This window comes from Poecilia reticulata, chromosome 3 (genome assembly GCF_904066995.2).
Source record: "Poecilia reticulata chromosome 3, P_reticulata-male-v2, whole genome shotgun sequence".
Classification (NCBI taxonomy): Eukaryota; Metazoa; Chordata; class Actinopteri; order Cyprinodontiformes; family Poeciliidae; genus Poecilia; species Poecilia reticulata.
Window position 1 is genome coordinate 19,208,174 of NC_088832.1, and position 25,736 is coordinate 19,233,909.

Here is a 25,736-nt window from a genome sequence, read left to right on the forward strand (position 1 = left end):
TGACTGTGGACTGTAAACCAAAGCCATTCAATAGTTTTGGCCAGGTTCACTGAACACATGGACTGCAGTTGTTCTATAGCAGATGAATTATAACTACTATAGTATAACTATACTGTAACGACTACTATACTGCTTTTCTCAAGTTGAGACACTTCTGAACCAGAGATGCACAAGTAGAGGAGAAACAGTGGTCCAAAGTCCTCCCTCAGATAAAAACAACCACCCCCCAAAAAACAAAAATTAAAATAAATATCTTGGGAGTCTGAAGGAGAAGATAATCCAACTTGTCTGAAGTCCAGCGTGAAGGTTTTCAGAATCGGAGATGATTATAGGTACCATGTCATCTGCTGGTGTATGTCCAGTTTTATCAAGTCCCAAGGCAACTCTACCAGAAAAAGACTACTTCCTGTATCCCTCTGCCGAGTTTGTTCTGCAGGACTTGGGAGTCTACACACACTACCAATATTCGCTTTAATGTCAAGGTATCATTGCTGTTCTTGATCTAGTCCTGTAGATTTACCGTCCTGCAGGTTTCAGATACATCTGTGCTCAAACACATCTGAATCAAATGATTGAATTACCTCTTCAGCGTGCCATCAAAGTTTGGCAAAGGCCTGCTAACGAGTTGTTCATTAGGAAATTTTCAACACAGCCACGTTCGAGTTTAGATCAGTGTTCCCCAGCCCTGGTCCTGCTAGTTTTAGATGTTTCTGTGCTTCAGCCCAGCTGATTTCAATTGACGGCTGATTAACAGACAATTACACACAGTTTGCAGAACTGCGGTCAGTTGAATCAGGCACATAAAGTGGGGAAACGCCTAAAACATTCAGGACAGCGTGCTTCGAGTACCAGGTTGGGAAACACTGGTTTAAATATCTATATAACGGTTTATCAAAACGGTTTCTAATCAAACGTACTGGACTACACCTGTATGTTATAATTCCCTATTAACTGGAACAATCCAAGTATACCATCAGAAGTGATGCATTTGTTTAAAATCCCAGTGGATGTTTTATCTATAAGGGGAAAAAAAATAAATGTGTATGAAGGAAAGAACAGTCGTTACATCCAACAAGGCTTGGACATTAATAACAAAGGTAGGAGTCCAACATGCAATTTTCTTCCCAAGCTTCCCTGTAGGCTCATAAAAGGAGTGTTTTTACTTTAGGGGACACCTATAGTAAGGAAGTAATACCACTATGGAATATAGTAGCGCAGAAATGCCTTATTTTGCAAATTTTTCAGTGGTGGGTCTGCTTCCCATTACGGCAAAGCGAGCCGAGCTCAGCCACAACCCTCAACAAATACTGCGGGCCGAGAGGCAGCCAGATCAACTTCAGGAGAAGGTATAACAAAGGGCAATTACACACAGACATACAAGAGGAAGGTAATTAAAGATGTGCGGTAGACCAAGAATCTAGAACATTTTGGTTTATTGTGCACATTGTGTTGGCCAGTCCAAGGTCTAGAAGCTGCAGAAGGGTTTCTGTCATAAGAAAGCCAGGTACTCTTCAGACTACACTTGATTAGCTTACTGCTTTTTTGCACAATCCTTTATTGAACAATAAACAAAATAGAATGCTGAAGGCTTCAAATTAATAAACAGCGTTTGTTTCTGGTTGAAGATCCCAACAGTTCCCAGCAGACTAAAGTGTTCAGAGCAGACATTAAAAAAAAACCACACTTTTCTCCAGCACATTTCTTAACCAGCCAACAAGACACCAAGATACAAGTGTACAACAAAAAAATTCAAGGTGTCCAATTCAAGTCCCCACGGAGACACATTCTTTTAATAAAAAAAAGGGGGTTAATACACGAAACAGTGTTCGATTTTCAGCACAAATAAAAGCCAGCAGCACAACTGAACTATGTGAAAGATGGATCGACCGTTTACAGAGCATGCCACTACCTGTGTGCAATTAGACTAGACAAAACCTCGAATGGACAAGGCAAAAGAAAGGAAGTCGGAGTATAAAGTTGATGGAAGGCAGTAGGGGCAGTATCATGTTGTCCTTTGGTTTACCTGGAAAGGTTCGACTTCATTAACCTACAACGCAACATCGAGCAGAGCAGAAACAAAATCCAATAAACAGTTTTCGGAAATATTAAAATTTAGTCAATCTAAAGAGTGTAACCTTTAGATGAAAGGGCACGGTAACTCATTTCAAACACGCACATCTCTGCAAGACAGAAAATGTATGCTACCCTGCAGGAAAACATCAAAACAGTCTGACCCATATACCTTTCATGAGCAGAATGATGGATGTCCAAAACAAAGTCCAGATGAGACAGAAGAAACATTTGGATTCCAGAATCATGAAAAAAATATTTAATGTTTTGGTCTGTGAAGATGACACTTGTGGCTGGAATGAAATGGGTTTGGAGTGAAGATAATAAAAATAAAGACAAAAACGGAAATAAATATCAAGCAAAGAACTATTATTTTTTTATTTGTTGTGCTTTAGACTTTAATTTCTCTGAAAACACCAATTCCAATGCAAGCATTTTTTTCTAAAGGGAGCAAGAGCAGTACAACATCTAATTACTGACAAAAATTAAAGAAAAAGAAAACATTTTAGTAAAGCCAAAAAGAAAAAAATAAATCATCACAGTTAAATGAGTCAGAGCCAAAAAATGTTTAAACAAAAAAAAAAAAAAAACCATGATCTCCATTTTTGCGCATGTCCAATATCTCTATTCAAAACTTAGAACTGATGTAGTCCTAAATTTCCCAACACGACTCACTGATTCTCTGGAGAATCCAAAAAGAAAACCCCAGAAAAAGCTCGGATTTCTTTGACTCTTCAGAGATGTGATGTTAGGAGTTGTACATGGAGAGGGAAAAACGCCACTGAGCCCCCACTTACAGCACAGTTGAGGGGGAAGTAGCATTTGTGTGGCTCAAAACTACACGTATAAACCAAGCACACAAGTGGATACCTCTGACAAGCAAATAAAAAGAACCCATAAGGAATAATAAAAAAAAAAAAAGTCAACAGGGCAGGTTTTGAGGTGGAATCCGTCTTGAACATTTTAGCTTCTTGTCCAGAACAGGAACTGCGTTTAAAAACTGGCAACAGTCCATGAGAACCTGAACTGTTTTCTGTCTACCAATTCAGTTTTTCCTTCGTTTTAAATTTGCTTTTTTTAATACATCTCAATCTAAATATTTGTAAAATATGCATTTGCCTGTCACGTTGTATTCATCATTTTATTCTCTGTGCACAGAAGCTTATTTGTTATTAAATTCTAAAGCGCATTAATAAATTCTTCTCAACAAAATTCTAAATCTAAACCCAAATCCCATAACAAGGATTGTTCAAAAACAAAGAAGCTGTTTCCATCCATAGCACCACCTCTCTTTTGTATTTTTATTCCTTTCTGCTTTTTATGGCTCAAGTTGTACCTAGGTTTAAAAGCATCATAAAAGTGAGAACATGGAAGAGGAGGTGGTGGTGGCTGAAGAAGAACACAATCTGGTTGTTGGGGGGGGAATGAGACTGGTGATACTGCTGGTGCTGGGCCTTTTCAAAGCACAGGGGCAAACAGCAAGCTTTGAAACTGCTGCAAAACCATTAGGCCGACAGTTCTCCTTCGCTAAAAGGCAAACACTGATATTTTAGGTCATTTTCTTTAAAAAAAAAAAAAAAAGAAAAGAAAAAAAAAAGATTTGAAGACAATTTCTCCTGCAGTCCACTCGCAGCGTATTGGTTGATAGTTCCTCCTGTGTGAGTTCACTGTTCGCCATCAGAGCCAAACTGTGGGCTCAGTCCAAGGAGAGTCTCAGGTCCCCAACCTGCACCCCCGACCCCCACCCGTCTGTCTGTTCAACAGTCCTTCCTTGTTGCTTCAAAAGTGAAACAAAAGATGACAAAATAAAAAAACAAAACAAAAAAAAAAAAACAGCAGTGGTGAACAGAAAAGAGAGAGCAGTCACAGGGAAATCTTTGTGAATGCAGCTTGCTTCTCTTCTTCTGGGAAAAAAAAAAAAAACAGGTGACAAGGAAAAAGGCGTTGGAAAAGCTGGTTCTCTGGAAAGCGGGGACAGGAGGGAAGAAGAGGAAAATCTTGCAAGAGAACAAGTCGGGCAGTGTTCCTGTTCATTAGTTTGGTGTGTTTTTGTGTTGTATGCAGAAGCACTTTATTGTCAGCAAGTGCATTTTGAGCATGTTTGTAGTGTGTGTGTGTGTGTGTGTGTGTGTAGGTATTGTGTGTGGAGGGATGTGAATGGGTGTCTACAGCAGGTCGAGGCGGCGGTAGTACAGCAGGTAGGCGGTGCGCTCTGCCGTCTGTTTCAACACCTGGTACTGGTTGATGACCTTCACCGCCTGGTCGTCGATGCGCAGCCAGCCGTTAAGACCAATGTGGAAGACATCAGTGGTGTAATGGCCGCCTGTCGCACTGTTTCCATGGTGGTAAACAACTGTGGGGAAACATCAGGATCCAAGTTTTAGTTGGTTAGTTCAAGTGTTTGGTGTTTTTTTTTTTTTTTTAAAACAGGAAAAAATGTTTTGTTAGCAGATGTGGCGCAAATACATCAATTAACTACAGTTTACAAATACTTTGCATTACTAAATGATGTAATTGTAAATCGTACAAAGATTAGAAATAATCAAACATGCTAATTTTTAAACCTCTTCAGTTTAATCAACTATTGACTATTTTTTTTTTAGTTTTCATAGAAATAAAAAGGACTTGATATATTTTAATAGCGCTGCACAATTCAAAACACTTTTTTGCAATTTCAATATCTAATCCTCAATTTCCACTAATTTTCATTTAAAGGGGTAGTATGTGTTTTCCAGCCACCTAGTATAACTTTGCAACACAATCTAGAAATTGCATCACCTTCTGTTGTTATAAAAATGCTGTATGAATAAAACATGAAGTCAAGAAATTTGACTTCACAATTAAACATCTTCAAGTTAGGCCTCTGTCTCTTTAAGAAGCTTCTGCTCTTTGTGCTTTTTCACACCGATACAGATATCAGTGTCTCTTAATGATGAGCTTGTCAGGATTTGTTGTTTGAAGGATTCCAGACAACATTTATCTGGGGGCTGAAAACGCTTAAACATTGTTAATATAGAGTGGAAGTAAATATTGCCTCCAGCAGCAACTTACAGAAAAATATTTTGCAAATAATACAACAATGTGATCTAAACAATAAAACCAACAGACCTGCAAAGAGCCTGTAAGTTCTTTGGCCTTTCAAAACTTTGCTCCGCACTCCAGAGGACAAGAGATCTGAAAGCAAAGTTGACACAGGTGTATTTACTGATTAGACCAAGATGCTAAAACAATTCCATAAACCTCAATTAAATACAGACTCCGCTGCAGTTTCATCCTCGTGGCTCAAGTTGAACAACTCTATAAAAACAGCAGCAGCTTTGAGGCCAAACAGAAACGTTCTGAACTAGCAAAACGTAAACTCCGAAAAGTTAAAGTCAGCAGAAGCTTTGCAGAGTGCGGGCCCATTCATACCTTTGCTGATTTCCAGGTCAACGGGGTAATCAATGTTCTTTGTGAGTTTCTGGCAGCCTCCAGTCTTTTCAAAGACAAATCGCTTGAGGTGGAGCACAAGCACAGGTGGCAGCTCTTCCAACGTTACCCTCCGACTGATCTCAATCTGACAGCAAACGCAAAGAGAGATGAAAGAGTCACGTGATGTACAGCACAAAAAACATATCCTAGAGTCTTAAAGGTACACTAGGATACTTAGCTTAAGAGAATAAGATAAAACATTTTTGAGAAATGATTAATGTACAGAAGAAGAGGAGGGAGTCATAAATCACTCAATGCTGTGTTTTTTTAAGTACCAATACAGACAAGTAGTGGATCAAAGTGATTTAAGTCCAAATTGACCAAAAAGTTTATCATTTGCTGCTTACAACTTTAAACACCTATAAAGATGCCTGTGGTGCAGTGAACACATGTGATGCAGATGTTCACTCCATCAGTTAGTTAAGCAGTAATGATTTTTTTCAGGTTTCCATTTTTAGCAGTACCTGTGAGGTCCATAAAGGCTTAAAGTAACTAGAAAATATGCAAAAGAAAATTCAAAAAAGACCAGAACACTAAAGATGTGACAAAAAGATTTCCACTTCCTTCTAGGGGTCGACAACTTATAAAAGTGCCTCATCAAGTACAAATAGACAGGTGAAAATTTACCTAATTTAATTTATAAATGCAATACATTTCATAGAATCTCAGAGAGAGAAGTTTGTTCTGTTCTTTCTTGATTTATTAGAACTATCATCAAAATACCGAAGCTTTGGAAATCATTTTTTTTATTTACAATTTTTGACAACCTATACATTTTTTTCCTCCAACAAATTACTACGTTTTTTTCTTAGTTTGGGAATGTCAATCCTCATTGAATGCATGAGACTTCCAAGCACAAAAACTCACCATATTCTGTTGGATTTTTTTTTAAACAAATACATCACTAAATTCAACGCAATCCATGTGAGCCCGTTAGGAAAAAAACATAACTTTCCAAAACTACAGCAGCACATGTTTTTGTGCCCTTTATCTGTAAAACTTAATACTGTGAGATTCGATGTCTCTGAAGTACAACTGCAACGTCCAACTGAGTGTTTTATAAACCACAGTATTGTGGCTCTACCTCTTGCTTGGTTTTGGAGGTGTAGCCTTGGACCGACTCCCGGGCCACCAACGTTTCAAGAGCTTCCTGAACTGTGCGGATCTTCTCAGACTGGATGTCGAGCTGCAGGGTGAAGAAAGGCTGCAGGGTGGCCGACTCTTTAGAGTTTTGCTGATACACCACGGATCTGTAAAGAAAATGCCAAAAGACACACATTACATCAAAATAACTGTAAAGTTTAGTTGTGGAAAATGTTTTAAGAGCAGGATATTATTTAAAACATTTTAAAACTACAAACGCTTCCTGTAATACTGATATTTATAAGGTAAAACATGATTTTTTTTTAATGGTGGCTTAGACATTTTGTGGATAGTAGTTTAATAATAAGTGTTGTAGCAACTCAAGACAAACCAATTACTCCCACTGATGCATTTAAAGGATCTGTGGATTGCAGCCAAGCTGCGTTGGTGTGCAAAGCACGTCTGATAAAAACCCTCCTGAATTCTGTCTCTCTTTGGCCACACAACCGTTTCTGAGAAAATAATCTTTTCAGACGTAGTAAAACAGTGCACAAAAAATGCGTTAGACCAGAACTACACAGAACATATCATTTGGGTGGCCAAAAGTGATAGTTTCACTTTCCAATTTGTCCAAAAGTTAAGACTTTTGTTTTGTGGAGGGCAGCTTAACGTCTTGCTGTCGAGACTTCTCACCACAAAGAACTACGGAGGATTAAGAGTAAAGGCTGGAGATGCCAAAGCAATTTGTAACACCACCCTGAGTGTAGGTGAAAACCAACATGGATGCTACAGATTCAGACCACAGATCAGAAGTTTGACACATTAGAAAAGCTTCTTAACATGTTCATGTACCTGATGTGTCCACCAAAAATATCAGTGATGGGTGTGCGGACGAAGTCAGCCTGACGTGTGACTGAAGTCTTGTTTCGGGGACCCACTTGTTCCCACTCGTCCTCGCTCCCTTCTTCCTCCTTTTCGGCCCCATCTTCCTCACCACCTGGCTGCGACTCCGGGCCGTTGGGTGTGGGGGCTTCTGGAAGAAAACAAGGCAAAAAAAAAAACACTGAATAAGAGAGGCTTTATTAATTTCCACAGGGGAATTCTAAATATTACAAACCAGGCACCTGATTAAATGTTAACAGTAAAAGAAAACAAGTTTATAATGTCCAACCCAGTGTTAACTTGGGTTTCTAAGAAGTTTAATCTATATACCTGTAATTTGTTTATAATCTGTGATTATGCCAGCCTAGCAATCTCTGATGCCCTGTTAGGAAAGCCAGTCCTTAGTAATTATAGCCTGCAAAACTGTTTGATTGATCTCATGAATTTGGGTTTTCTTTAACAGTCCAAGCATTGTTTAGCCTTTAAATGACAAAGTGAGACACCGATTTTACAATGTGACCTCCCCTGCTTGTGCTCAGATACAGGAGAGGTACGCAGAGACAAGCTGGAACCTGCAACATGTTCAAAGCAAAGTGCTGAAGTAGGGGAGCCTTTTCAAGAAACATTGTTCACAGATAAAAACCAGAACTTCACCGAAACTGAATTGTCAATGACTAAACAGAGTAAAAATGCTAGTAACTGCTAATAACCGAGCACTTGTGCAGCATGCTGTGCCAGACTGCAGCTGTATCTGCATGGCATCTTTCTAACCTCCATGTTGGAGAAGCATAATAGTACAGAAACTTTGGTTGGAAGAAAATCTCTCACTTTCAAGAAAAAAAAGGGGAATTGGATAAGAAGAAACCATTTTACTTTTTTCTATTCTGGAAGGTGGAGGTATTTTAATAAACTTCTATTGGAACCATTTTAAAATTTGCAATACTTCCAGAAACCTTTAAAAATGTTTACACCAAAAAGGAACAAACCGTTTATTAGATTTTTAAATTAGTGTGGATTTTTACGTATGTTTGGTCAGTAACTCAAAACCCAAAATGATAAAACATGGCAAAACCTAAAACAACTTGTAATTTTCCATAAAATTAGAATAATATTTCCAAATAATAAAATATACATTAAATTCTATTCAAGTATTTTTCTTTCCTGCCCCATATTGTGACTAGGAAAACTTGAAAAATTAATTATATTCGTTAAAACTAACTTTTCAAGACGATGCAAGAAAATCCAACACAGCATTTCTGCAACTTTGCAACCTTTCTTTGCTAAAAAAAAAAAAAACCTCAGACATGTGTTTTACATTTAATATTTTGTAGCTAGAACACAATCAAGTTACAAACAAATCATTTATCTGAATTCTGTTTTGCTTTTGTTTGTTTGTTTTTTAAATACACCATCAAACTAACAGATCAGTTATACAGCTTCCAGCTGGACACTCAAACTGGTTATGACTTTTCAAGAATGAGGTCAATAAACCAAAACTGTTTAAATTCTCCAAGTTTGTGATCCAACTTCAAAAGTTAGGCTCCAAAGGTTGCTTACTCTCTTCCTGGGGCAAGATTAGCTTTTTCAATGCCAGCATCTCCTCATGGAGTCCGTTGAGGGTAAACCCGAGATACTCCTCCGCGTCCTCTTGTCGGCCCTAAAAAATAAAAAGGAAATGAAGGACTCCATCATTAATTAAAAAGAAAAAAAAAACACTGAAAATACCTGCTGACAAATTTCAAATAATGAAAACCACAATGTGCGCACACTAATTTATTGAGGTAAACGGATAGGAGGTGGACATAGTCGTTAAACATCAAAAGATGAGCAATCTGTGACGCCCTGCTTTTGAGTCAGCTTGCGTAATGAAGACTCTCTATTTTCAAGAGTTATCCAATTACAAGAAACTGCGTCTGTGCAACAGAAAACCACAAGTACTGCCTGTTCCAGACAAAACGCAATCATTAAAAATCAAACTTTGACACATTGCTTCGCAGTGAATAAGCAGCAGAGCCAAATCCATCTCATCTCACCTTCTCAGAGAGGCTTGACTTGATGAGAGTGAGGAGTTTGTAGATGTACGTTGGCTCAAAAGGTACACCAGGTCGAATATCTTTTACAACCTTATCACCAACAGCTGTAAATACACCGAATAGAGGAAAAAAAACATCAGCAATACTGAATGCAAAATGATACCCAACCATTACCATTTGCACTGGTTAAAATCTTACTTTGCTGTTTGGTTTTCGATGGCACAGGCATGTTGTTGAACTCATTCACCAGCCTAACACTGTCAGAGACGTTAAAAAAAACAATGAGACTTCAAAGAAGAAGACATTTACAAACCACAAAAAACTCAATTTGCAGAAGATGGTCTTACAAGTTGTCTATCATGGGTGTGGAGGTGCATGTTCTCTGTGTTTCACTGTGTAGAGGAATGGACTTCATCAGGTGATACATGGGCGGGCAGGCGATCAGGGCCTGAAGGGTCTGAGAGCTCAGAGTCAGGGAGATAAACAGACTGAAGAGCAAGAAGCAGAAAACAATGCTGCTAATAGAAAACTAGGGACATTTAAAAAAATAATTTTAAAAAAGTAGAGAAAGGATACGGCATTGATATAGCACCAGTTCCCCTTGTTGATCAGCCCCCTCGGCTGCAAAGACACTGGTTTATGTATCAACTTCACATTCTCAATAATTTCTGGGGATTCAAACAGAGACAATATTCTTCAACAAGCAGTTTCAGAAAACTACAACCAACCTAAAACATTCGACGTCATGTTATCATAAAGTCATACTTCATTGGAATAATATTTTCATTTGTAAACAAATGTTTCCTTTCTTATTCCCGGCTCCAGCGACGGCATCAGCAGAGACCATCTGAATAAGAGCAAGAGTTTTCTGTACCACGCCTAGGAAAGAGGACTGTCATTGAAAAAAACACAGCCTCCATGATAACGTGGATGGGTTTTACAACAAATGTACAAACTAAAATCAGTAATGGTTTAGGTGAAATTAGCAGTAAACACATCAGACAGCATATATAGAAGGAAAAAACTAACTATTTTCTAAATCAAGGTCTGGAAACAGGATCTCTAAAATTCTGGCTAAAAAATCATGTTTTTCAAAATAAATACATTAAATGCATATCTTAGCAGTTTTCCCAGTTTTTCAATGGAATTCCATTGAACTTCTACAAGAGAATGACAAAGTACCAGTTATGTTTTTTAAATCTATTTTTTGTCCAGTTTTTTTTGTTTGTTTGTTATATCTTTCAAAACGACAAGACATTTCATGTAGTAAAATAATTATCAAAAAAAGAAAGCTGTATTTTCAAAACTCAGTTTAACATTTGCGGCTCTCTTTGGATTGTTAAAATATCAGACACCTGTTCCAGATTGTAAAACTTTGATACCATGCTTTATAAGTATTTACTTTAGGGCTGCACAGTATTAGAAACATTTTAGGATAGATGAACGATTTTAAACTGACCCATATAAGTAGCTTCATTAATTAGGGATGCCTTGATATGAAAGTTTGGGTAAATCTCACCATATAGTAATGTTGTACCTGATAAACCAATATTTCCTGATATTATATGGATGCATTTCCATCCCATTTTGACAGAATCAAGAAACCACAAAGTTGACTTTGCTTCTCTGCTTCAATTAAGACACCCCACAATCCTGTGCTGCATCGTCAGCTCCTTCCTCCTCCCAAAACACACATAGCAACAAGATGGAAATAAAACATCAGTTAATAATTTCACCCTTGTCATACTTATGGGACAAATACAGTTATGTTAAATCTGATTGATACCAGTGCTAATATACTGTGCATATCTACATTTAATTTGTTATAACTTAAGCTCTACACACTGGCAAACTACACACTATATCCTACAGCGGAGTAAGACATGTATTAATTTCTGCAGAATCATCCTGATGTTGTAGTCTGTGCTGAGAAAACTAAATTGTGGATTTATGTAACATTTAAACCAGCTGCGTCGAGTCTACAAACAGCTGGTCTGTGGTTACATGATGGTAAATTACAACCAGATTTGCTTCCCCCGCCAGAGTAAAAAAACAACAACACAAAAATACAAAGTAATAAAAACGAACACACTAAAACAAACTTTATGCAAGGGGTTCCAGCTGCCTATAATCCCATTAGCTGCAACAACATGCCTGCAAAAAACATAAGAACTCATGATCAACCTTATGCAACACGTCTCCAGTGTTTTAAAACACTTTGCTGTAGGCCGATGACTGCAAAGCAAAGATAATCCCACTCTGCATAAATAAAAAGATGTGATGGCAAAACATTCACTTATAAAACATTTCCATGTTAAACATATTGTTACTGTAAGTAGGAGCTGCTGGACACTCAAATTCCCTGTTGTAGTTATGTCGCTCCAGCAATTAATCAGACCCTATTGCAACCTAACATCCAGACTCTGGTTGTTCTTCAACAAGAGAGACGTTTAACAGAAGTGTTGCAAAATATATTTGCACTGCACTGCTAGAGTGAGTTTCTCCAGATACCTGTTCAACTGAATTAAAGGGACAAACTTCAAGAATATTAACTCTGTGTTCCAAAATGACTCGATGACAGCCAAGTTCCCCATTATTAGTTTGGAACTAATTAAGACAATGTAGATATTTTCAAAATGCAATCGCTTATAACCGACTTTCATAAGAGAAAATCTTATATAAAAGAAAAAAAGTCTATGGCATTAAAAGCGGTATGGATTAATTTTCCTTAGATTGGTAGAGTTGGAAATGTTTGTACAGAGTTTACACTTCAGTTCTAATAAGAACAATCTTTTTATCGTAGATTTGCCATTTTATAAGCTCTGCAATTAAAAAGGAACTGAAACCAATTCATGTGCAACTTGCAACACTTGTAATTTGAAGAGAGTCGTCGTTGAGTCACTATAACTCAATCCAAATGCTCTGCATTCTTAAACTGTGAAGATTCAGCTGGCCGTGTAAGGCCCGAGGTTAAGTTTCCCTTAAATGCCTTTATAAGTAAAAATGTATTCATGCTCAAAGTTAATTTATTTCTATTTTAAGAACAGTGTCATTAAATGTGTTTCTATTAAGTGCACGGGATTGTTGTCTGCAAAGCAACCAATCCTATTTGGATCAATAAAGCTCACTACAGACCACATTACTTTGCTACAAGAGATGCACAAAATACGTCTCACCAGCTTCTGTATTGACCAATGTTAAGTTATTCTTTAACAAATCCTTATTGATATGGGCCGATGTTGGTAATCGATTTTTTACGTCCACCTTGCTGCTGTTTGTGTTTCAGGAGGGGGTTGGCCCTGTGTGTGACTGACAGTGAAGCCATGCATGATTATGGAAAGCTTAACTGAAACAAAGAGGCAATTTCAGCATTGTGGTTGTATTTTTAAAGTGTTAAAAAGGTAGAAAAATACACATAGTATAAATATTGGCCATAAAGAAATATTGATATTGTTTCAGAAATTATTTTTAATTACCCATTAATCACATCCAGCTGCATCTAAAGAACCTGAAACTAATCTATAGTTTAGTGCTATAATAAAGGCCACAGAGACAAATGGTTTAAAAAAAGAAGTGTTTGAGATAATAGGACAAAACGCTACCAGAGAATTTATCCACCGTTGCCAAAGCAGTGTGGAAGCTCTCCTATGCTCACAGGGTGAGGCTCAGAAGGCCCTCCTGACCTACTTCTAATGACCAAACTGGGTTACAAATATAACTCATGACTTATCTAAAAAACATGTAGCTGACGGTGCTGCCATCTAGTGTTCATTTCTTTAGTTGTGGCATAGTAATTTCACCTCAGACTTAAATTAAAACGCAGATTTTGAGAGAAACCAGTTAGTATCCTCATCTACAGTCATATTTTACATCGTTTCAAAGGAGCTAGGGAAGAAGTGCACTGTAACAAATAGGCATAATATTAAGAAAGAATATGGAACAATATGAGAACTGTTTTTTCCTCTCTATTTTTTTTCCTTACACAAAATACCTGCAAGTTTTGGAGCCATTGGATCTTCCGATACATGGACAGGACCTTCTTTAATCTCCCCAACCTTCTCAGGTTGCTCTGGCATTGCAGGGGAGGGGGAAGCAGCTTCCACAATATTTTTCACCTCTACAAAGGCCTGAGGGCTGCCAGGCAGAGGCTTTGAGTTGTGGAACAGGCTAGCCCAGGATTTGGGAAGATTGGCAGTGGGAGCAGCAGCAACTGCAGGAGAGCTCGCCTGCTCTGTTACTAAAGGCTGGGTCACAGAGTCTGGGCTGAGAGGCTGGCCCTGCTCCCCACTGTCACAGTCTTCTTTGTGTCCATCTGAACTGACAAGAGTACTGGGCTCTTCTAGCCCATTGGCCACTCCGGTGTCTGCTGCCCGAGTTCCCTCTAGTTCAGTAGTCGTAGTGGAAGTCAAGGCCGAGGGGGCGGCCGCAACAGCTGAGGGAGGAAGAGGGGATTTGGAGTGGGGGCTGTGTGGGGCGTCTGACAGTTCAGGGCTCTGTGGAGCCAAATGATCCAGCTGCTGATCTGCAGTCCTTGATCCCTCCGTCATCTCTCTGCTTTGAGAGGAGGATGAAGAGGAGGAAGTTGCATTGTTACCGTCGGATAAAGAGGCAGCTCCACCTGTTAAGTCTAAAGAAGAGTCCTCAGGGCTATCACAAGTCCTCTGATTGGCAGTGGATGTGGGGGCAAACACAGATGCTGTTGATGTTGCATTGGAAGCAGGTGCAGAGGTGCTATGATCATCTGCTGACAATGCCTTACTGTCCACATCTTCAGAACTGTGGTGTGAGCCCCCAAGTGCGTGTCCATTCACCAGTGCCGTTAACGGAGCACCATCAGCTGCAACAGCGCTGCTGGCGCTTTCACCAGCTGACGGGTCCAGGTAGTTGTAGTACCCAGGCGGCCGCTTTTTCTTTTTCTTTCTCTCTCGCTGTCCCAGGCTGCCGGGGAGTCCGTCCATGTCCTGGCAGGACTGGTGATTGTCCAGGGCTGACGCCTCAGAGTCCGGCCCGTCCAGCGAGTTGAAGTGGCTTCCGTCAGGAACGTCAGCCACCAGAGGGGCCGCCTGCTGAGCCTTCGGAGCCGCCTGGCAGCCCAGGATGAACTCCGGGGCCTGTGGGTTGAGGTTGCTCGACACCCTGTACAAAGGGTCGCTGGCTCGAACCGGCTTGGAATCCATCACCTCGTCAACCCCAAACTCAATGTGCTGATAGTCTTCTGCTGCAGGAAACATGTCAATTAAGAATACAAATCACCATTATTAGTTTGTCAAAAATACTTTCCATATTGCTATTTAAAAATATATCAATACATTAATACATCTGATAGAATATTCAATATTTAAATGTTCACTGAAGTCTTTAGCTGCTCAACCTCTCACGCCCAGCTAATCCAGGTTGGTGGAATCAAAAAACTCAGGGGGCGTTTACACGACAACGATCCAACAAAAACGGCACTTTTGTTCCGTTTTTGTTGGATCGTTTACACGATAACGTTCTGATTACGATCTGTGTTTACACAGTAACGGTGCACATCGAAAACGTGTAATGCTCTTGCTGCGCCTAGTTGGAGCTAGGTTCTTTGAAACTTTGAAAGTGCGCATGTGTTTAAAAAAAAGTTGTACTTGAAGGCATGTGGATTTCCGTGAGAGAACACGCATTGTGTGCGTCTGATTAGGGCGCATGCAGTTGGAAAAAGTGGGATAACTTTGCCGAAAAACCTTGTTTGAGCTTTCACGGTGTCTGTAGCGGCCCGGACTGGAAACTGTTTATTGTTTTTACCTTGGAATGGCCAACAGTCTGTTATTCCTATATCAATTTGATAAAATAGGAGTTCCCGCACGTCCCATATCCGTGTCCTCTGTTACCTTTTTCAGCAGTTAAAACAGTTTTATCCGTCGCTAACAAGTCGTAACCTGTTTTTCCGAGCCGCCTTCAAACGCAACATGAACGCTGAGACGCTTGCGCTGGGTTTACACCTGTGAGGCAGCGAAGGAGACCTGATGCTGCTGCGCAGGTGTGTGTGTGTGTGTGTGTGTTAGAATCATGGCAGCAAACCAGCAAAACGTAAATAACTTGGCACAGTTTTTCCCCCGAACTAACCGACTGAGTTGAGTAAAGCTGTTGGATGCAGGTGATGTTAGCTAAAAGATGACTGGCTAATATCAATACAGCACGTTAAGCTTGTTAACAAGTAGCCTGTAGGCTGCTGGTGTTGTTGTCTATGTTCAGCTACGTAGACTCATTTTGCCCCCCAAAATAAGTCGGTGCCCCTCCTGTTAAACTCGTCTGGAGCCGGGCTGGTCCTGGTCCGTAGTTCTCTAGATAATAGCGCTGAACAAGCAGCCGTGTATTTTGCCACCTGGGCGGTGCGGAGCGGTGAAGAGACGCTGAGGGAACCGTATCTGATGGGGAAACAGTAACATCAGCATTGTGAGTAGTTTCTTCTTCTTCTGTGGATTGTAGGAAGCAGCTATGTTTTGCGTCATACTATGCATGAGCTGGTCTGGAACCCGTTTTCAATCTGTGCCGTTGTTAGAGAAAACATTCGGTGGTTTCGTGTAAACGCACACTACAAACGCAACAAAACTCTTCCGTTTTCCCCCGAAATCGTTGTCGTGTAAACGGGGCCTCAGTCACTCTTTGGTTACCTAGCAACAACTTGATGAGTAACTTACACAGCAGCAGTTTAAATTTTTGCCACTGAGCCTCATAACTGCTTAAAACTAAAACGGCAGCATGGAGTCAAAACTGGATAAAACAGGAGAAGTCGTGGCAGCAGTTTGGGAGTATTTCAGATGGTTAAAAAAAAAAAATTATCGATAGACTGATGTGAAATACTTATATCGTGATAAGTTTTTCAACCATATTGTCCATGCCTATCTCAAATATATTAGAATGGTGTGCTACAGTGACTTGCTACTAAAATGTTTCACTGTCACTTTAAACATCTATCCATTGTCTTCCAGTTTATTTTGACACCATTAGCAAGAGCATTAGCTCTTGCTAATGGTGTTGGCTCCAGCTACCATAGTAAACGGTGGAACACAAGTCAAACATTTTTGTTTGTTTCAACGGATATGTCTTGTATATCGACACATGAAAACTTTAAACCAGCTTGCCTAAATCCAGAGGTTTGGAGGGTCTCCCTCATTAGAGTTTACAGGTATTTCCCTACTGTGGGACAATAAATGGATATTTCTATCTACTCTTGTGTTTTGTTTATAGACTAGTCCTCTATAACCTACTAACATCCAAGGCTCAGCATGCATTGGAAAGGTAAAAAAAACAAACAAAACAATTGTCAACCTTAGGAAGTGAAAATTATAACAAAGACATACAATTTCTGGAGTAGTTATAAAATGTTACATATCACAACAACTTTCAAGTTAATAGGAAACTTACAACCTATTTAGGGCTAACATGTTCATCTACGTGTGGATCCCTAATATGTTTCATAGATACAGCACCCTCCACAATTGACATGACGCCGGCCCCGCAACCTTGCGGAAGTAGAGATGTCCTCAACAAGCCAACTGTTATTATGGCAGACTAACAGACCTCAATAAGTTACCAAAGACATTTTTTGAGTCATTTTTGTCTTATAAACCAACACTGAGGCAAAGACGGCAGGCAAGAAAATTCTCTAACTAGTCCTACATCAGGTCTATACGGTTATTAGTGGGAAATAACGGAGAAATCAACGTAAAAGTCCAAGAGGGAAAATAAGGGACACAAAGTCTGGTTGAATGTGAACGCTGTGGGACGCACTTTGCACATAAAAAATGAGTGAGTAATGACTTAAATAATACCGGCTTGTGAAAATCTGCCCTCGGGAAAATGCTTAGAAATAAACAGTAGTATGAAACGGTGTTTAAATGCCAATATAGCAGTTAGCTATGTTTTCAAGCTGCCATAGAGCTACCGTTGGAATCTACACGCATAAAATCCAGCATAATTACTTTTACTTATTGATCTGGAAATGATTAGATGTTTAGCATTGTTGTTTTAATTTAACCGAGTTGTGTTTATTTGATGATTAGCCGTCAGCCGTGAGTCGTTAGCATGGAGCTATCAGCAAGTGTCGTTATGACAAAAACTGTGATGTTTACTACCAGTTACCTTCGTGGTGCTGACTAACTTGGTAGTTTCATTCAACTGGACGCGAGCTGGACTGCAGTCCATGATCCATTTCTTGCATCATCCCAGGCTCCTTTTTGGTTTTGGAAATGTGATAAATTGTATTCCGCCCTCTACACGTTCTGGGTAACGGCTGTCGGGATTGCATATTACCCACTGACAACTGGGACCGTGATGATCTATTATTTTCCTCAAAATCTCTCTGCCCCCAGCATGTTTTCGATGATAGATACTGTTAATATTGTCGGCGTACTGCACTTGGAATGCTGATTGGTCAGTTGTTGACAAGTGCCCTGAAATGATTGGGGGAGGATTGCTCTAAGTCAGCATGGGGGAGGAGCCGGTGTCATGTCAATTAGTGGCAACCCTTGTAAACTTGCGTACAAACGTTATTATGGGTACTAAATGACCTTATTGTTTGCTTAATTTAAACGCAGTGAAATTATGCTGGAGTAATCCTTTCAATATCTAACTTGTTGGTTGCAGAAAGAAAAAAAAAGAAAAAAATTGCTGATTTAAAAAGTACATTGAGTCTTTAAATACTTCTAAACAGCATTTTCAAACAACACAAACAAGCAGCAATGTAAAACAGTTTTTAAGTAACTGTAGAAAATGCACAAACAACTTTCCTGCAAATAAGAATCATTGTGCAGCAAGAGGTGCAAGGGTGAATATAAACAGGAAAAATTAGTAAAAGCAAATCAGAAACTCATTCAAGTGACTCATCAGCTTGTAGGTCACTAAATATAAATTTATATTTTTGTAAGAGTTAAGAGGGCATTAAAGAGCAGATGCCTTCTCTGTAAGGATTAGAGGATATTCAGTTAGTGTTGAATCATTCTTCATTAGAGTAAACTGCATTCAACTGTAAGAACTGAGGGATTCCTTTAGAGACGAATGTTAGCATCCCCAGAAACCACCACTATGCCCTTAGTAAATAAGCCGTGATTGTTAAATCATATATAAGTTCAACTTTATTTCAGTTAATCTGGAGCCCTGCGGTGGCGCAAAAATGCATTAAATGCAACAGAAGATACTTTAGGTATCTTGAGCATGCAAAGCTCTACAGAGTTTACCAACAGGCAAGAGAAAGGATAAAGATGCACAGTTTAGAAAGCCACCAGTTTTTGAAACCTGGACTTTTAGTTCTTACAGACAACGTACAACAACCAGTCAAGCCACAGGGTGTGAGCCCTTTTAACTCACCGCAAACCTGCAGTCCCATAGACTCCATAATAAATGGCACAGCAGGAGTGCAGTAACTTCCTAAATAATCAATACAAATCAAGATGAGGCAAATGTTATGTGCAAATGGTCAACGCTGAAATAAAGGTGGCTGCTGTAACATTTTTAATTTGGTGGTCCAAAACGTCTAGAAATAAACTGTTTATGCTAAAAAATTATTGAATGATTATTATTTCCAACTATTGACAATCTACTCCAGACTATGAGTATCGGATGTACAAAATCAGGAGAAAAAAAAAAATTATGAAGCCTGAGCTTCAATCTTTAAACAATTTACATACATTTCAGCTAAAAGAAAGAAAACTTTTAACTACGGAGTAAATATTTAGGTCCTGCAACTTCCAAGAAAAATTGATATAAACATCAAGTATTACATGAAAAGTACATACCTGAAGACTGACTGACACACTGAACTTTGTCATTGAACGGAGGAAGCTGTAAAAAGTCAACAACAAACAAAAGGTGAATTAAAAGGAAATCAAAGAAATTCAACAATATTTTGTACATGACAGAAAAAACTAGTAGCAGATCAGAAAATGCCAATTATAAATTACGTCAATATTTATTACAATATCATTGCAATTAAATAGTATTCATTTTAAAATTGGGCACAATTTAAACATTAATTTAAAACAAGTTATTTGTTCTTACCTCAACATAAAATCGAGGAGTCACAAAAAACTGATTGATCTCATCAGGGCTGAACTCCCCAAAGATATACTGTGGAAGAAAAATCAATAGAATTATTAGTTAAGATTTATTTCCTGTTATCAAAATATATTCGTAACAAATCTAAATTGACAAATAATAATAAAAAAACAGTTTCTTAAATTCTTAAAACAGAACCAGAGAGATGTTTAAAATATCAGTTCAAGGAAAAGTGCTAATAATTTGCAAACCATCTGAATTTCAGCCCTAGTCACTAGGAATCACTTGAATTGTTATTGCTTAATACCAGATAATTAGATTGTTACATAGTCTGTCATTATTCAGCAAAACCTGTAGTCATTAAATGAAATCATAAAATGAGTCACAGTCTTATACATAAACCATGAGCCCAGATCAAACGGACTCCAGATGAGCCACCGTCAGAACAAACTCGTCTCTTACACAGGCGAAAGGTGGGACTCCTGGTCAATTTATTGACTTTTGGCAGAAAAATTTTCAGACAAATCTCTCCGGACGCGAAATGTGTTCTACTGAACATAACAAAGGCTAATTCACCAAATACTTTACAACAGCAACACACTGTCAATAATTACAAGATGAATCAGCAGTCAGTAAAGATAACAGCAGGGCTGCTTGCTTGTAAATGGAAAAACTTGTGCTTTTCTCAGAAACGCTCAAGATTCGAGTCCAATTACTTTACAAACCTTGAAAGTAACCACTGGCTGTGACACGGATAACAAAGATTATGTGTATTTGATAAGGATGACAAAAATTATGTGTTGGTTTTCAGCAGTTGTATGGGAGATTGGTTACCCTAATACTGAAAGCACCTTTAACCCAGTTATGATTCAGGCACAACTTCAGGATGCACAAGATAAAGTCCTGCTGAATAAGCTGATGTTAAGTGATAACGTTTAAGCATTTAATGTTCAGCTTTAGAGGAATCTTAACAGTATTTTAGGACATGCAGTGTATAAAAGCATATATTTACGGTTAATATAGTTTTTTGCCATCTAGAATAACTGCATGGAACTTAGCAACATGTGCTAACTTTTACCAACTATAGAAAGATTATCACAAAAGAAAATATAACAAAGATATAACATACAAACAATCACCCCGGCATGGATCAACCAATAAACAAATATACAAAAATAAGCTTAGGTGACCATATTATTCTGGTTTATATCAACTTTGTCACTGTATTTAATAAAAATAACATTACAGCCAAGATGGTGTAGGTAATCAGATTTACTGCTGACTATTGTCAAGGGATTTCTCAATAATGTGAAATTGGGAAATGTGAAGCACCTTTAAGCAGATAATGTTTCAACTTTAGTGTCTGTTTGAAAAACAGTTCAAACAAGCAATTCAAAGAAGATTTGGTGCTTTAGACCAACTAACCTCTGGACATGTTGCAACACAACCACTCTTCTAGTTGAGTAACGACGTCATTAGGAAAAGGCCGAGGTGAAATTTTCATTGTATGATCTCAGTTTCACGTTGTTGCTGAATTGGGTTCTATAATTAAAGTATAATTAAAGTATGAGGTAATTGTTTTTAAACAGAAAAGCAAAATTATTGCTTTTGCTGCAAAAAGCAACCAAATGAAACACTAAAAAGCACAAAACCTATTTTTGATATTGATACTTAAAATTAATAAAACAGAATACCTGTTTTACATATAGAGGTATGTTTTAACTGTAAAATTATATACCTTTTTTTGCTGTTTTGCTCCAATATTAGCTTATGTTAGCTACTTAATTCTTCAAACACTATTTGGGTAGCCAGCATGATTAAAAAACTACAGCTTGTAAATTTCAGATTTAAAAAGGCGTGATCTTAATTAAGAGATAAGGTAATCATCTTAATTTATAAACTATGACTGTTGTTTTAAATTTAAATACTTCCAGATGACTGAAAGTGCATAGCAACATGTGGGGGAGGGGCAGTACTTTTTAGCGTGTACAACCAGAGAAAACTTTTGGTCACCCTGACCAACAACTACAAACTACACAAAACAGGAGACAATTGACATTAATAGTTTTGGCATAGAATTGTGTTTAGAATTGTGTTAAGCATAAAATACATTCAGAAGATTCAACCAGTTTTCTGCAAATGGAATCCAAACCACTAAAGGTGAGAGATAAGCACCGAGATTATTGCACAAAAAAAATAATACATATACATATTTAAAAAAGCTTTTGAAAGTTCAGGCATAAAGCTTTAGAAAGCTACAGATTAAGAGGAAAAATAAAATGCCTAACCAACAGAATCCTTTGACTATACCATTTTCTATTATTGTAACATGAACATTTTAATCAAATCATTTTATTAACTTGTGTTAATCCCTTTACAGATAATCCCCATAACTTTTAGAGGAAACAACACACTGTGGTAATTCAAATGACCAAGTGGACATGGGGAAACAAAGCGACTAAAAACAGGTGAAATGAACTCACTAACCAGGCCCTTAATCCTCCCACCGCAATAAACGGTGAAACGTGAAAAGGGGAGGCACAGAGAAAAGAAAGTGCAGCTCAAGCATATGTAACTCTTTGCAAACACGCCCCCCACATGAGGGCCCACATTGCTGAAATGGCAGTCCAAGTGACAAACAGGCAGCTGTAATCCAACGGCCTCACGACGGCTCATTCGCTCACAACAGAAAGAATGTTGCTTTGCTTCTTTCTGTCAGCGAGCCGTAAACTGTGGCAACATGTCAATCGCTATAATTTTAGCAGCACAAATAATGATGGGTTTTGTAGGAGGATGTAACATACAGAAAACTTTAAGTTCTCCTATGAATTGACACTTGGTGAAACTGTTTTAAAAGTTCAGGCATTAAAAAAAACAACAACAACAAAAACAGAAGGATGGTAAAAAGATTTTTGGTAGGAAATAAATTTTTTTCACTGCTAAAACAGAATCAAGCTCGCTTCGAATAGAACTGAAATGTTTTCCTCCAACAACCAGGTACCTACAATACTTGAGTGATAACAGAACAATAATTTATCAAATATTTAATCCACAACCACTGATAATGTTTGTCAAGTACAATTATTACAGAACTGACCAGACTGAGCTTTTCGCACAATTGTGCCTCATCTCGCCAGTGAAATATTCCCGATTACACTAAATGACCTACACACTAAGAACTTTGGTTTTAAATAAGCTTGCACCTATTAAAAAAGCCCACTATTTCTTTAAAGATTAATTTAAAGAAATAGTGTTTAAAAAATTTTAAAAACACAAAAAAAAAATCAAAAACATTTTTAAACCTATTGTGTAAAATGTGAATACTTTGATCTGTTAAGACAAAACTAATGATTACCATTCAGACAACATGCAAATACATAACTAATCTTTAAAACTTGAGTCTGAAAAAGATCTGAGGACTAAAGAGTTGAAGATGACTAATTGAAGCTCATCTTGTGTTGCACATAATGTGATTAGCTTTGCGTAACATACTGATGCACTGAGTTATCATGAAGGAAAAAAAATATCTAAAAGACAAACAAACTAATTCAAATGCTATGATGTGTGGATTAGCTGATGTAAATAAGATACAGCTATGCGTCACCTATTTGGAATCCATAGTTTTTAAAGTAAGGAAGCACAAAACCACAACATGTCGCAGCTGCAGAGAGTAAATGCTGAGCTGTCTACAAGCTAAAGCTAAACTAATAAGCTTTAAAGGTAATGAGATGTTAGGCTTTTTCCACTAGAGACCATTTTAGAAAGAAAACAAAAACTAATTTAGCTAAATATTATTCAACATAACTTGTAAAGTGTGCCATAAATTACCGTCACGAATAATTAAGATTTTGAACCTTTGTCTAGCTCTTGTTTGCAAGACAATCCATACAGATAAATTGCAGTAAGCTTAGCTAAATCTGCTTTAACCAACTGGAGGTAAAATGTATTGTTCAGACTTTCCAGCATGACCTGTTTGCTAAGTTTCATCCCAAAAGCGTGAGGCTTGTTTGCTGCTGGTGCAGTAGATCTTGTTCTGCCTCGTTTGGTTGCTTGTAAAACGAACGTGCGTTTACCTTTTTTCTCACAGAACACACACACACACACACACACACACACACACACACACACACACACACACACACACACACACACACACACAAAAACATAACGTCCTCAACAATCCCTTTCAAAGCTAAAACCGTCAAACTTCCAGCATCTCATTTTAGGTAACCTTTTAACCGTTTTTATTTGTTCACAAAATGGGATGTTTTCAAATCATTTAGTCAGAAATATTTCTCCTAATTTATGTATACAAATAATTGAATAGAGCAAAGAAACTATAGACTTGTGGTTGCCAATTAATTAGAGGGAATGGCATGGCTAATATTTGATGTCTAATAATTGAAACACTTCTGTTAGGCAATCCATGTCATTCCTATGAGGCAATAAACTAGCATTCTGTGTGTATCAGAGTGCCCAAGACTGGCAAATAATTTTACAGAGCAACTACACAAAAGCAGAAAGGGGAGTTTATGTTTAACTTTCACTTCACTAAACAGTTATCCAATAGAAAGCCTTAGTTTTGGGGGAAGGAAAAGAAGTGTAAGCATGCACAAATTCAGCCTTCGCTGAAGTTTTTTCTTCCTTCTCTCCATAATGCTGTTCAGTTTATGTGCTACTCAACTGTTGAAAATACAACAGAAAAACTCAGCTTTTTAACTTGCATCGCTGTCAAAATAACAAAATACTCAATAGGAACACAAACTTCAGACTCTGCAAGTAACTGGCTGCATTCCTCAAAATGGGCCTCCTCACATGACGGCTAGCTTCCACAGTATTATCTCCAAACTTGCTAAGTCACTATCTAAGACAGATCACTTGCAGCGTGTTTGCTTTGCAACACATACAGATGCGTACAAGTTTGATCTAGTTTCAGTTTATTTCCTGCTAGGATAAACAGCAGAGAAGGCGAAGCCCACGCTGTCGCACAGCATTTAGCTAAGGAGCTGACAGCACACCACCACCTGTGCAAATATGTTAGCTAGCCAACAGCTAAATCTGATCGAAAATGTTTCATCACGCTTACGATAAAGAAACAGCAACCGCTGGCATGCAACATAATATGCGAAAAGACTGTTTAACTGAAGTAAATATATATCTATATAAAATTTATGAAGTGTGAATGTTTAGAAAAATAAAACACAGAACAAGGCCCGTCTCACTACTGAGCAGGTGGGCCATGCAAACACGCAGCAATTTTCGGTCACTTTTCTCCTAATAAATAACTGCTGACACTTAGACGATTTAACAATAAAATAACTCCCGTGTTAAGATTGCATGCGTTTGTGTCCCATTCGGTTAAAAATGGATGTCATATCTTTTACAGTAGCAGCCAAGACCACCGCTGGCTCATTTGAATGGAGGAACATGGGGCCTGTTAGCCAGCGTTGCCATGCTGCTTGTGTTTCAATGAGGCTGGAGGGGGTTTGGGGGGCATTAGCAAGCACTTTTCTGTACTAACAATTTCAATGACACGACTACTTTAATGTTTTAAACGACAACACCAAACTAACTAAAAAAATATGATCCTCTCTTAAAGCATTTGTTCCGAATCCAATACAAACGAAATACATTTGTAAGCCTCTATATAACGGTAAACACTAAATCCATCTGGAGTTGTTGTTGTTGCACTGGCTAAAGTGAGCTAACTAGCTTAGCTACCTGAGTGCTGGAAGAAGCCATGCTCCCGGTGAGATTTTCACTCCTCCGCCGACGAGATGAAAACTTCCCCGGGAAGGTTTTATGAGTTTGTAATGACAACTACAAACGGTGCTCTACTTCGACGTCATTGTCAGTTGTCCAACAATATAGTAGCGGTCGGGGCTTTTTGATCCATGTAATGCATCAGCACTTCACGCTGCTCGCCTGGCCGTCACCGCCATTTCCGTCGGTTGTAGTGGCAGCGTGAGCCTGAGAGTAACGCCAAATACTTCCGGTGATGGTTGACTCCAACTTTCAAAATAAAAGTTTTGGTGTTTTGTCACTGACATCCATAACTGACGGCTAGTGTTAGTGATAGCATAAAGTTGAAAAAAAAAAAACACACAGGTTGGTGTAATTAGATTTAGAACACAATAAAGAAGTTTTGAAAACAAAATAAGACCTGAT

General features: G+C 38.3%; 1 protein-coding gene across 4 annotated transcripts; it reads right to left on the reverse strand.

The window, feature by feature from the left end:
- Positions 1 to 1,416: 1,416 nt before the first annotated feature.
- Positions 1,417 to 25,544, reverse strand: usp10 (ubiquitin specific peptidase 10). Of its 4 annotated transcripts, none has more exons than XM_008405343.3 (15): positions 25,290 to 25,544; positions 19,572 to 19,640; positions 19,310 to 19,355; positions 18,882 to 18,941; positions 13,531 to 14,754; positions 10,116 to 10,207; positions 9,887 to 9,996; positions 9,738 to 9,796; positions 9,540 to 9,643; positions 9,064 to 9,163; positions 7,477 to 7,657; positions 6,626 to 6,791; positions 5,482 to 5,626; positions 5,179 to 5,244; positions 1,417 to 4,423 (listed from the first exon to the last, which is right to left on the reverse strand). In XM_008405343.3, the coding sequence occupies exons 1-15, from the start codon at positions 25,308 to 25,310 to the stop codon at positions 4,236 to 4,238; spliced, it is 2,631 nt and encodes an 876-aa protein (XP_008403565.1). In that variant the 5' UTR covers positions 25,311 to 25,544; the 3' UTR covers positions 1,417 to 4,235. The 4 variants fall into 4 exon arrangements, with proteins under 4 accessions (XP_008403565.1, XP_008403564.1, XP_008403567.1 ...); XM_008405342.3 differs by having other exon boundaries at positions 13,531 to 14,757; XM_008405345.3 differs by lacking the exon at positions 18,882 to 18,941.
- Positions 25,545 to 25,736: the final 192 nt, after the last annotated feature.